At 39.8% G+C, this 12,550-nt stretch overlaps 1 protein-coding gene across 7 annotated transcripts in view; it reads right to left on the bottom strand.

The window, feature by feature from the left end:
* CRYZL1 (crystallin zeta like 1) overlaps nucleotides 1-12,550 on the bottom strand; it is a 32,175-nt gene that overhangs the window by 15,536 nt on the left and 4,089 nt on the right. For all 7 annotated transcript variants that reach the window (XM_073361628.1, XM_073361611.1, XM_073361636.1 and 4 more), the window contains 5 exons: nucleotides 11,174-11,251; nucleotides 9,622-9,694; nucleotides 8,418-8,462; nucleotides 4,942-5,010; nucleotides 126-259 (listed from right to left, as the gene is read on the bottom strand). In XM_073361628.1, coding sequence (XP_073217729.1) covers nucleotides 126-259; nucleotides 4,942-5,010; nucleotides 8,418-8,462; nucleotides 9,622-9,694; nucleotides 11,174-11,251 — 399 coding nt within the window. The remainder of the gene's footprint in view (nucleotides 1-125; nucleotides 260-4,941; nucleotides 5,011-8,417; nucleotides 8,463-9,621; nucleotides 9,695-11,173; nucleotides 11,252-12,550) is intronic.

Below are 12,550 nucleotides of genomic sequence, written 5' to 3'. Positions count from 1 at the left end.
ATTACGTGATTAATCACAATTTTTTTAATTGCTTGACAACTCTATAAATTACTATATAGGAGTAGGAAATAATCTGTTCCTAAATTATTTTAAAGATATGCCTTTTGGATGTTATTGTTACCTACACTTGCTCCATCCATTACTAGTACAGTTTTTCCAGGAGAAACATGGGAAAGATAATGTAGAGCTGTGTATGCTCGTAGGCCATCACGAATGGTCCCTGCCGCTTCAACCCAAGGGACTTTTTCTGGTTTATGAACTGTGTAAAAAAGAACAAAGAGAAGGAAAGAAAGCAATAGGTTTTGTAAAGACTTAACATTTCAGTAAAAACTATGTTAACAAGTTTTTATCTCTAGATCCTTAGTCATTTTCTATAAAAAACAGAAGAAGCGACAAACACCAGTCATTCCCTCTAAACCAAGCTACCTACATAAAAACGGCCATACTGGGTTAGACCAAAGGTCCATCTAGCCCAGTATCCTGTCTTCTGACAGTGGCCAATGCCAGGTGCCCCACAGGGAATGAACAGAACAGGTAATCATCAAATGATCCATCCCCTGTTGCCCATTCCCTAACTTCTGATAAACAGAGGCTAGGGACACCATCCCTACCCATCCTGACTAAAAGCCACTGATTGACCTATCCTCCATGAATTTATCTAGTTCTTTTTTTAACCCTGTTATGGTCTTGGCCTTCACAACATCCTTTGGCAAAGAGTTCACACGTTGACTGTGCATTGTGTGAAAAAATACTTCCTTTTGTTTGTTTTAAACCTGCTGTCTATTAATTTCATAGAGTGACCTCTAGTTCCTGTGTTATGAGAAGGAGTAAATAACACTTCCTTATTTACTTTCTCCACACCAGTCACGATTTTATAGACCTCTATCATATCCCCCGTTAGTGGTATCTTTTCCAAACTGAGAAGTCCCAATCTTATTAATCTCTCCTCAAATGGAAGCCATTCCATACCCCTAATCATTTTTGTTGTCCTTCTCTGAACCTTTTTCAATTTCAATATATCTTTTTTGAGATGGGGAGACCATATCTGCACACACTATTCAAGATGTGGGTGTATCATGGATTTATATAGAGGCAATATGATATTTTCTATCATCATCTATCCCTTTTTAAAATTGCCAACTTTCTGTTCACTTTTTTGACTGCTGTTGCACACTGAGTGGATGATTTCAGAGAACTATCCACAATGACTCCAAGATCTCTTTCTTGAATGGTAACAGCAAATTTAGACCCCATCATTTTATAGGTGTAATTGGGATTAGGTTTTCCAATGTGCATTACTTTGGATTTATCAACATTGAATTTCATCTGCCATTTTGTTGCCCAGTCACCCAGTTTTGTGACATCCTTTTATAGCACTTCGCAGTCTGCTTGGGACTTAACTATCTTGAGTAGTTTTGTATCTGCAAATTTTGCCACCTCACTGTCTACCCCTTTTTCCAGATTAATGAATATGTTGAATAGGATTGGTACCAGTACAGACTGCAGGGGGACACCACTCCCAATTCTGAAAACTGACCATTTATTCCTACCTTTTGTTTCCTACCTTTTAACCAGTTACCAATCCAGGAGAGGACCTTTCCTCTTATCTCATGACAGCTTACCAGCCTGTAATTGCTGGGATCACCTATGGAATGCTTTTTAAAAATTGGTGTCACATTAGCTATCCTCCAGTCATTTGGTACAGAAATGGATTTAAATGATAGGTTAAAAACTAGTTAGTAGTTCTGCAATTTCACATTTGAGTTCCTTCAAAACTCTTGGGTGAATACCATCTGGTTCTGGTGACTTATTACTGTTTAATTTATCAATTTGTTCTCTATGCCAGACTTTATTCCAACTGGGTTGGGATACCTTCCTATCTCAATGTCAAATTCTCAACTGAACTTTTAAAATTACCTGCGTTAGAAATAAATATCACTAGACCTGGAATTCCTAGTTTATAAAGTGATTCAATTCTGTTACTCTACCAGGTTCCCCAGCACCTGGCAGGAACGCAAAAGTCCATTACACTTGTGACATTTTGGTGCAGAACAGTGGTAGAAAGTAGAATCCCCAAGCGTTGCTATCCTGCCCTCTAGCTCTTCATTGTCTTGTTGCAGGTTATAACATTACACTGTAAAATATAAGGCTGCAAATGCATTTGATACCCATATATTATAAAATGAGTTCAGAAAAAAATAAGTTCCAGCCTGTGTTGAAATAGAACCACAAACACGAGTGGGAATGTACTGGTTACATTTTTCTGTTTCTGGCTCCTCAGTGTGAAAGGTAGTACAGAGAACCTCTTACGATTTTTCCTATTTTTTTAATTTTGTATTTTAATTTGAACTCAGGGAAGGATTGCTGCAAAGCAGCAAATGGCTGTCTCCACTCTGTGGAAGAATCCAACTGGCCAACATAACAACAATATGTGCAACAGCACTGCACAATTACCTTTATGTAATGGAGGAGAGAAGCAGTGAGAGACAAAAAGGCATCCTTTAAAAAGTGGAAGTTAAATCCTAGTGAGGAAAAATAGAAAGGAGCATAAACTCTGGCAAATGAAGTATAAAAATATAATTAGGAAGCCTAAAAAAGATTTTGAAGAACAGCTAGCCAAAGACTCAAAGTAATAGCAATTTAAAAAAAAAAAAAAAAAAGTACATCAGAAGCAGGAAGCCTGCTAAACAACCAGTGGGGCCACTATATGATCGAGATCCTAAAGGAGCACTCAAGGACGATAAGGCCATTGTAGAGAAACTAAATTAATTCTTTTAATCAGTCTTCACGGCTAAGGATGTGTGGGAGATTTTCAAACCTGAGCCATTCTTTTTAGGTGACAAATCTGAGGAACTGTCCCAGACTGAGATGTCATTAGAGGAGGTTTTGGAAAAAATTGATAAACAGTAGTCAGTGACCAGGACCAGATGGTATTCACCCAAGAGTTCTGAAGGAACTCAAATGTGAAATTGCAGACTACTGACTGTAGTTTGTAACCTATCATTTAAATCAGCTTCTGTACCAAATGACTGGAGGACAGCTAATGTGATGCCAAGCAAGTGAGTTTCATCTCCCTGAGGCAGTGGAAAGACAGCGTGTAGGTAGAACCTGGACTGCTTTTTAAATATGAGGAACAAAAGATTCGAGACTCAGATGGCACAGCTTCCCCTCTCCCCACAATACTACTTGAGGAAAAAGTGATTATTGGGTTGTCCAAATATCTCTGTTGATGCACTGGAGGAGAACTCTAGGATTATCTGAGACACTGTGTGAGTCAGTTCGTGACACTGCACATAGTAAACTATACAGGAAAACACAGGAAATCTTAAAAGGGTCTCCTTCTGTAGTAAGTATGTATAGTTCACCAGCATATACTTGTCACTTTTATATAAGTCCTAATTTTGCTTAGCCTGTGTGTGATGGGGCGCCTGCCCCACACTAGGCTCTAAGGGGTTAATAGAGCCCTAGAGAGGCTGTGCAGGAGGCAGCCAATCAGAGAAGGGCTGAAGGGAGCAGCCAATCAGGGCCAAGCAGACCCATATAAAAAGGGAGCTGCAGAGCAGAGGAGGGCAGTTCTCTGCTAGGGGCCCAGGGAGGATGGAAGGACTGTGTCTCTGTAGGTCTGAGAGAACTGCTAGCGCCCTGGACAAAGCATTGCTGCCAGCAGGGATCGGGGAAGTGGGAGACAGCTTCTGGCTGGCTGCTGAGGTTTGCAGACTGAGGCCTTGAAGCAAGGGTAAAGAGGATGCTGGGGCCACAAGGAAGTGGCCAGACAACTTGCTGCAATACCCACTAAGGGCAGTTGCTGAACAGTATGTGACTGTTGCTGAAGATGATGTAGTGGTCCATGGAGAGACGTGGGTCCTAGAGTAGGAGTGATGGTGGTGAGGCACCATCACAGGTGGGTGCACTGGCGAACAGAGCTAATACCCATGACAGCCAGCAGGAAGCACCAGAGTGGTGAGCACAGCCCATTACACTGTGGTTTTAAGTGTTAGAGTAATAAACCTTTATTTTAAATATTCATAAACCTGTGACTGTTTTACAGACATAAGGAATCATAACCAGGAGGGGATTTAACCTTAAAGTGATCTAACCTAGATAACACTCTACTTGGTTACATCCAGTACATAGGGATCAGGGAAACAATATTTTCCTCAGAATAATTTACACAGTTAAAGTGGAGTAGGGGGTTTGGTGTCAGTATAAACAAGTTTACATTATCCTTTAAAGAACCCCTACCCCGCAGAGCGGCTAATGTTTGTTTCTCCATGGATGGAGACAGAAGAATAGAAAAATTGTTAGGATACAATTTCTTCAAGATAGATACCTTGAGCAAGTCATTTCACTAACCAACAGGTTGTGGCAGAGCCAGAAATGGAATCCAAGTGTTTTGACTTCCAGTCCAGTCACTATCCACTAGACAATGCTGCCTCCAGGCAAACAGAACCCAAAGAAGGAAATGTTGGTGTAATCTACAATACCATGTTTTCCTTTGGAATCCCACTCTAGTCTGTTAGCATACATTCCAGGTGTTCCTTTCATCCTAAAGCAATGATGATTCAGGATCAGAGGTCAAGGCTAGGAGAGAAGGTAATAAGCAAGAGTGGAAGTTGTTTTTCAAAATGTTTATCTGTGGGGTAGGTAGGGTAAATCAGTAGGAAAAGAAAAGTGAAGCAATGAGGAAAGTTAGGTGAAATAAGAGATGAGTCAGCTTGTGTACTTGAGTCAGAACATAATGTCATTGCTGCTGTTGTTCAAAGAGTCTGAGTACACTGTAGTCAAGGTTTCTATGAAAGGCGGAGTAGATAATGGGACATCTGAGTGCTGCTATTATACATAAACAGAGCAATGGTTCCAACTCACTGGCTGTCTATAAGAGACTACTTTGGGTTTTACATCTATAATCCTCTTAAATATTAAGTGTCATGATCTACTTACCCAAATAATGCTCATGAATTACAGCAACTTCACAGAGACCAGACTCTTCCGAATCCAGGGGCAAGATTCCTGAAAATTTTCAGCAAAAACAAAACAAAACTTAAATTCAATGCAAGTGTATATTACAAATGAAATAAGTTGAGTGTTCCCAGATGAATCATTAGTGCAGCTTTATCTACATCACAGTTCCTCTTTTCTCATTTCTATATAATGCAGTTGAAAGCATCAGTCTGGATTATTACAACGCTTTAGGTAAAGACAAATGATTCAATGGTGCCACATGTTCAAAGTGGTACTCCAGCATTTTCTTTTCTGGATGATAAAGTGGTATTCTGCTGATGGTACTTTAGCTCCTCGTCTGCTCACGAATGAACTCATCTCACACTGTTTATCTGCTTCTGTGGTGTCTGATGAGCACTCCTCTTTTGACTCTACCTGAGTGCATTAGACATTACAGGAAGAAGAGAGATCTCACACCGCAGGAGGGCCCAGATAGGGTCAGATGTTGAAAGCACCGTGGACATGGGGCAACATCATCAATTTAGTACAAGTTTCTATTGATTGGTAGGTATTAACATCAAGTTTTTAAACAGGAAGCTGTTTTCACACATGCCTTCAGCTATGGTGCTTGTACATGACTGAAACTCATTATCGAGACACTTCTCTAATTAAATATTGCTCAGGTTTAGTAGCTGCCAAAATTCCCCCCTTCACAAGTCCCATTTATTTAATAAAAGGCCAATCTAGCATTCTTGGTCTTACATTTAACTACTGCTCTAAAAAGATAGATATCTTAGCAGAATATTCTCTTTCTCTGTGTAATATATTCCGATTTATATGATTTTACCTACTTAATCTAGTCACTGTCATCACTCTTATTTTCATATGAAAAATTCAATCAAATTAAAAAGAAAAAAGGAGAGAGTCCTCCTGCAAGTATAAACTCTTAGATTTTAAGATTAAAATAATTCAATAATTGGTATGCTTATGGTCATATACAGACCATGAACTCATTCTTGCAACCTTTACTCCTGGGAATAGTACCAATGAACTCAGTGGTATTTACTGCATGATTAAGGACTGATTTATAAATAAGGGCTACAGTATCAGACTCAATCTATTTCATTTGTTAACCTCAGGGAGAAGCACACACTGGCACTACTACACACGAAGATCTAAGCAGCTTTGGATAATTCTAGTAATGACACTACGATAACTATTCTATAGTTTTTAAAAATCTGTTCAATTTTATTCATAAACTAACACCATAGGCAAGTAAACTGTTACGCAAAATCCACCATCCTTTAAATCCCCTACCTATTAAGTATGGATAGGAACATAGCAGCAGCAATTTGGAAATTTATTTGTCAAAGTTCTATTTGTGTAGGGAAAAGTTTCTTAAGTGGACTTCAGATTGTTGTAGCATCTTCAGTATGTGATGAATAAATTGAAAGAGTTGTTTTGAAAGGGAAAGTCAAAAGACTTCAGTATTTGAAAATAAAACTAAAGATACTTTCAAGTGTATTTTTCCCTTGAGTGTAATTCTGGTTCTGTGGAGGTAAGTGGTAATCAACAAATAGCAATTTTGAAAAATATTATACAAACTGCTTCTCTTTTTCCAGATACAGGTAAAAATAGGCCTGATTCTGCTATTTTATATGCCAGTTTCACACCAGTGTAACTCCATTGTTGTCAACTGAGTTACTCCAGATATACATCAGCGTCAAGTCTTTATTATCCACACCACTTCAAAAACTTTTCAGAGCTTCATTTGACCCTTACAGATCTCTCTTTACAGTACTTTTCAGCTTTGTTTTCCTCCAGTGATTGGGACCAGTTATGTTTCATGAACTAGATCACAAGGTCAATAAAATACACAATTTTAAAAAGTACTGAACACGTATGGCCCCAATTTGGTGATATATTAATCACCTGTGTAGTTCCACTGAAGTCAATGGGACTACCCAGCCACTCAGAATTAACCCAATTCAAAAAAGAACTAAATAAATTCATGGAGGATAGGTCCATCAATGGCTATTAGCCAGGATGGGCATGGATGGTGTCCCTAGCCTCTGTTTGCCTGAAGCTGGGAATGAGCGACAGAAGATGTATCACTTGATGATTACCTGTTCTGTTCATTCACTCTGGGGCTCCTGGCATTGGCCACTGTCGGAAGAGAGGATAGTGGGATAGATGGACCTTTGGTCTGACCCAGTATGGCTTTTCTTATGTGCATACATTTTACAGGATCAGGGCCAAAACATCTGCAAGACACTGGGCTATAAATAATGTTTTAGTTGATTAGGCAGATCTAAATTTTTTTTTAGAAACTGTACATTACTACATCATTTCTGAAAGCATAAGAATTGTTTATTATTAAAGTAGCAAATATGGAAAATGTGAACATTAATTTTATTTCACTACATTTGAAACTAATAATGAAAAAGGAAAATTCAGGAAATCCTGGAAAAACTTCAAGTGATTTAGGACTTTTGACCTGGAGATTTTTTTTTCTTTTTAAATTTGTTAATATTATTTTGGGGGGAAACAATGATTAGCACTTGGGTAACTTTCCCTAGTGGGAAGCCCATAACAAGTCACAGAGCAGGGCTCCCATCCACTTTAAAAAAATTTTTAAACAAAAAGTCTATTTTCATTAAAATTATTTTTAAAAAATGAGACATGAAACTGACAAAATGTGTGAATTAAAAAATGAAAGCTGCAGAACTAAAACATCTTGAATCCATCTGTTATTTTTAAAAGGCCCTGGAGTTAGTAAAGCACCCAAGCATGCACGTAATTTTAAGCAAATCAGTAATTCCATTGAAGTCAATGAGATTACTCATGTGCTTAAAGTTACACGTGTGTTCAAATTATTTAGAATGTCAAAGTGAACAAGCCTCAGTGAACTAGGACAAAGAGCAAAGATCAGGTCACTAAAAATTTCTGTATGATTTTTTTTTTTTTAAGCAACTTTTAAAAAACAGCAATAGGGATATAAAATAATGAATTATACCACCTTGTATGTCCACGCAAATAGACTAAAAAAAATACACATGTATGGCATAGTATGTAATCTGTACCACCAGCACAAATTGTCAGTGTATTTATTCAAATTGATGGATTGAAAATGCACCTCTGTTGGGCAGATTCTCAGATGCTGTAAGTTTTCATAGCTCCACTGAAGTCAATGGCACTATGACAGTTTAGATCAGCTGAGGATCAGTCCCTCTGTGTCTCATTCAGACAATTTCCAGAGCAGAAAGTCTTCAAATAGGACTCAGCTCAGGAAAGTTTTATTATAGTGAAAATAAAACTGTTTCAATTATCTTGCAACTTATATGAAAAATAAAAAACACACAAAACCCACAACCAACGTGTCTATTTGTAGCGATAGCATTGATTATAAACCTTAACACTTTAAGAATTATTTCAAGAAACAAAAGTTAACTGATAAAGCACAAACTTTAACTTACCTACTACTTCATCATCTGGCTGAAAGAAGGACACTTTGCTTCCAACTTATGAAATACAACATGAAGGAGAGGGGGGAAAAAGCATGAATATAAATATTTAGAATTGAAAACTGTATTTGAGAGAATACTACAGACTAGCAGTAGCTTACAAAAACAAACATGTTCAGACTATTTTATCTGTTAGGCAAAATTATAGGTGGCTTCATTTTCAGAATGTAAACATTATTTAACTTACGCTCCAAGCCCACAAAACATGCGTAAGCACAAGAATAAGTGTTTGTAGTACCAAGTTGTTAAACAATGCATCAAAGGTGGACACATGAGTGAAATATCTTGAATTCCTGAAAATTATTTTGTCTTAGGGTTAGACTATATCAACATTATAGTGACTATATCAACATCACCATAGCTATGCTGGCATAACCCCGTAGTGTAAATGCACCCTACACTAACAGAAGGGGTTTTACTGTCACTGCAGGAACACTCCTCCCCAAATGACAGTAGCTAGGTTGATGGAAGTATTTGCCCATCAACTTAGCTGCTTCTACAGCAGAGGTTAAGTCGACATAGCTATGTCAGACAGGGGTGTTTTTCTTCACATGCCTGAGTGACATAGCTATGTTGACCAGGCCTTAGGATATGTCTATGCTACGAAGCCTATGCCAGCATAGCTATGCTGAGTAGTTCCCTAATATAGACAGCCTACACAGAGAGAAAAACTCCCGTTGGTGTAGGAACATCACTTCTCAAAATGACATTAGCAATGTCAATAGAAGCCCTCTTCAGCAAACATAGCTGCATCTGGCACTAGGGATTTTATCAGCATAGCTAGGTCAGTCGCAGTGTGGGTTTTCCACATCCCTGACCAACACAGCTCTGCAGATTAAAACGTATGTTTAGACCAAGCCTTAGTCATTGCAACAAACACTTTTACAAATGTCAGTTACAACATCGCAAAGATATTCATAAATTCTACTGTAAAGTTTACCCTTGAACTGATTTGCAGGTTTTACGTTTCAGTCTAAGTATTTTTAATTTTTACTATATTATACCATTAATAGTTTGTCAAAAACATATAGCCAAAGTGAATATTCGCTCCGGTCACTAAGGCTGTACAATTCAGACAATTTTTAGTGGTCTTAAATGAGTGGCCATTTACTTTTTCTCCCCCAAAGATGATCATATTGTAGATTAGTAGACTCACCCTCCAACACCACTCCAGCAATTTCCCTCCCAACAGGTAGAAATTCTTTCTTCATCTTCATTTCTGATAAAAGCTAAATCACATTAATGGTTAGACCTTTCCTGCCAAGACTCTTAATTATTGCCTATGCTCATAAATTAGGGGCCATAAAGAGAGTAAAGCACTCCGTTTCTTAAAGATGAAAATCTGGTCTTTGATCCAAACATTATTAAAATAAAAATCCTTCATTCCTCGTTTAAAAAAAAAACAAAAAAACACACACTATATAAAAGTTTGTTCCCATTTAAATTAGTTAAAATATATATAGCCAACGTACTGAACAGCAGAACATGTATATCAACAAAAAACAAATTACACCTCTATCCCGATATAACGCGGTCCTCAGGAGCCAAAAAAAAATCTTACTGCGTTAAAGGTGAAACCACGTTATATCGAACTTGCTATGGAGGGCTGGGTAGGGAAGGCTGTGCCTCCCCAAACAGCCTGGCCCTGCCCCCATCTACTTCCCAGCTCTTGACTGACCCCTCAGAACCCCCAACCCATCCAACCCCCCGCTGCTCCCTGACCGCCCCCCCTCCCAACCCTCTGCCCCTTATCCAACCCCCCGGCCCGGCCCCCTTAACACACCACTCAGAGCAGCGTGTCAGACCTAGACACGCTGCCACCAGGCACCGACTCCAGGGCTGGAGCACCCCCGGAGAAAAAACCAGTAGCCTCCCCCCTACCCCAACTCAGCTCCACCTCCTCCCCGAGCATGCCGCTGCCACTCTGCTTCTCCCTCCCTCCCTCTCAGGCTTGCCGCAAGTCAGCTGTTTGGCGCAGCAAGCCTGAGAGGGAGGCACGGAGAGAGAAGCGGAACAGCAGTGCACTTGGGGGAGGAGGCAGAGAGGAGGTGAGCCCCCCGGTTACTTGCTGCAGCCCTCCCTGTGCCCCCACCCACCCCAGCTCACCTCCGCTCCGCCTCCTCCCCTGAGCGTGCCGCCGCTCCGCTTCTCCCCGCTCCCTCCCAGGTTTGCGCAAGCCTGGGAGGGGGGAGGACGGAAGATGCTTTACCACGTTATATCTGAATTCGTGTTATATCGGATTGCGTTATATCGTGGTAGAGGTGTATATTAATTTAGGCTCCTATTTGGGTTTTAGTAAGATTTTTCACATTCAGGTTACATTATTGTTTGTGAGTCTGATCCAACCTTTGCTGACATAGTTGGTTTAGATCCTATACACAAAGCAATATACAAACAAACAGTCATTATAGCTGTCAGACCACCTAGAGGCGTACAGAATCATCACCCAGAAGAGAAGCGATGATTTTATTACTTTATACAATTTAGAACCGACAAGTTGATTCTTCCCAAAAAAATTAGGGGCCAAATTACAGGTACCTTTTAAACACCTGAAGCAGATCAACCACAACAATGAACTAAAATAATATGGCCACAACCTCAGCTGGTGTAAATCAGCATAGTGCCATTACATCAGCTGAGGATCTGGCTTATAGTTTTCAGATAGAAAAAGTAAATTCCCCATGTCCTTATAAAAGTTAAACAAATACCTTTATATCTGTCCAGCTCAGAGCACAGGCTTTAACCTGTATTTTCACATCATTGTCTCTTGCAACAGGAAGATTGTCCTAGGATAAATTTACAGACATTATTGTCTGTAATACAACAAGAATGTGCTAACAGGATGATCGCAAGATCTTGGGAACATTTATATCCAATGAGTCCAATATCCTGACTATAAAATAGTTCGGAAAAGTCAGGAAAAGTCTGTCATATCAAAGGAAAATAGGAAACTAGAGACCATAATGGATTTACATACTGTAAATCATCAGATTTTAATTTTGTGTACTTTTGTGTTATGACCATAAGAATACCTTACTAAACCTCACTACTAAGATAACAGGGAAAAAATGTTTTGCCAGCTAACTTTAGCAGATGTAAAGGAATAGCATGCAGGTTTGTAATGTAAGCTAAAGAAAAAGCAAGCAAAATGGAACTATTTTGAAGTAGATGGGGAGAATCTTAAGACTAGAATTTTTTAAGACTCAAGTGTTAGGCCCAGTCCTGCCTCACTTAATCATGAGAGTAGTCACATGCAAGTAGCCCCACTAAAGTCAAAGGAAATAGCTGCATGAGTAAGGATTACAATTTTAGGCTCCACAAAGGATAGTCACCATATATTACAACAGGAAAAGTTCATTTGTTTAAAAGGTTCATCCCCTCCCATCACATTCCACCCTGGATGTCCTCCTTAGCACCTCAGATTGGAAGTGAAATTCTGGTCCCATTGAAGTCAACAGGAGTTTTGCCATTGCCTTCATTAGGCCTAGGATTTCACTAGAGCATGGATCGGCAACTTTTGGCACGCAGCCCATCACGGAAATCCGCTGGTGGGCCAGAACGGTTAGTTTACCTGCAACGTCTGCAGGTTTGGCCGATCACAGCTCCCACTGGCGAAAGGGGGCGCGGGAAGCAGTGTGGGCTGAGGAATGTGCTTCCTGCAGCTCCCATTGGTCTAGAACAGCAAACCATGGCCAGTGGGAGCTGTGATCGGCCAAACCTGCGGATGCTGCAGGTAAACAAACCAGCCCGGCCCGCCAGCGGATTTCCGTGACGGGCCGCATGCCAAAGGTTGCCGATCCCTGCATTAGAGAGTGTTTAGATTTTCCTTAAAATGTTTTTTTGCTTTAACTTTTCCCCTGGGCTTATCAATTAGACTGACCTCCAACTTTTTTTTTCTGAGGAAGACTGAGCTGAACTTTCTCTGGCTCTTGCTTAGTTACTCAAGATCATCCCACAGCTCCAGGTTGCAAGGCTTTTTGCTAATCTGGGGGAGGAAGATGCCAGCTCAACAACCAAACCGGGTTCTCCCTCTCTGATGTGCAGAGAGCTACTGCTAAGCCACAAAACCATTCAAAAAAGATTAA

This window comes from Lepidochelys kempii, chromosome 1 (genome assembly GCF_965140265.1).
Source record: "Lepidochelys kempii isolate rLepKem1 chromosome 1, rLepKem1.hap2, whole genome shotgun sequence".
Lineage (NCBI taxonomy): Eukaryota > Metazoa > Chordata > Testudines > Cheloniidae > Lepidochelys > Lepidochelys kempii.
This window is presented reverse-complemented; position numbering and strand designations above follow the sequence as displayed.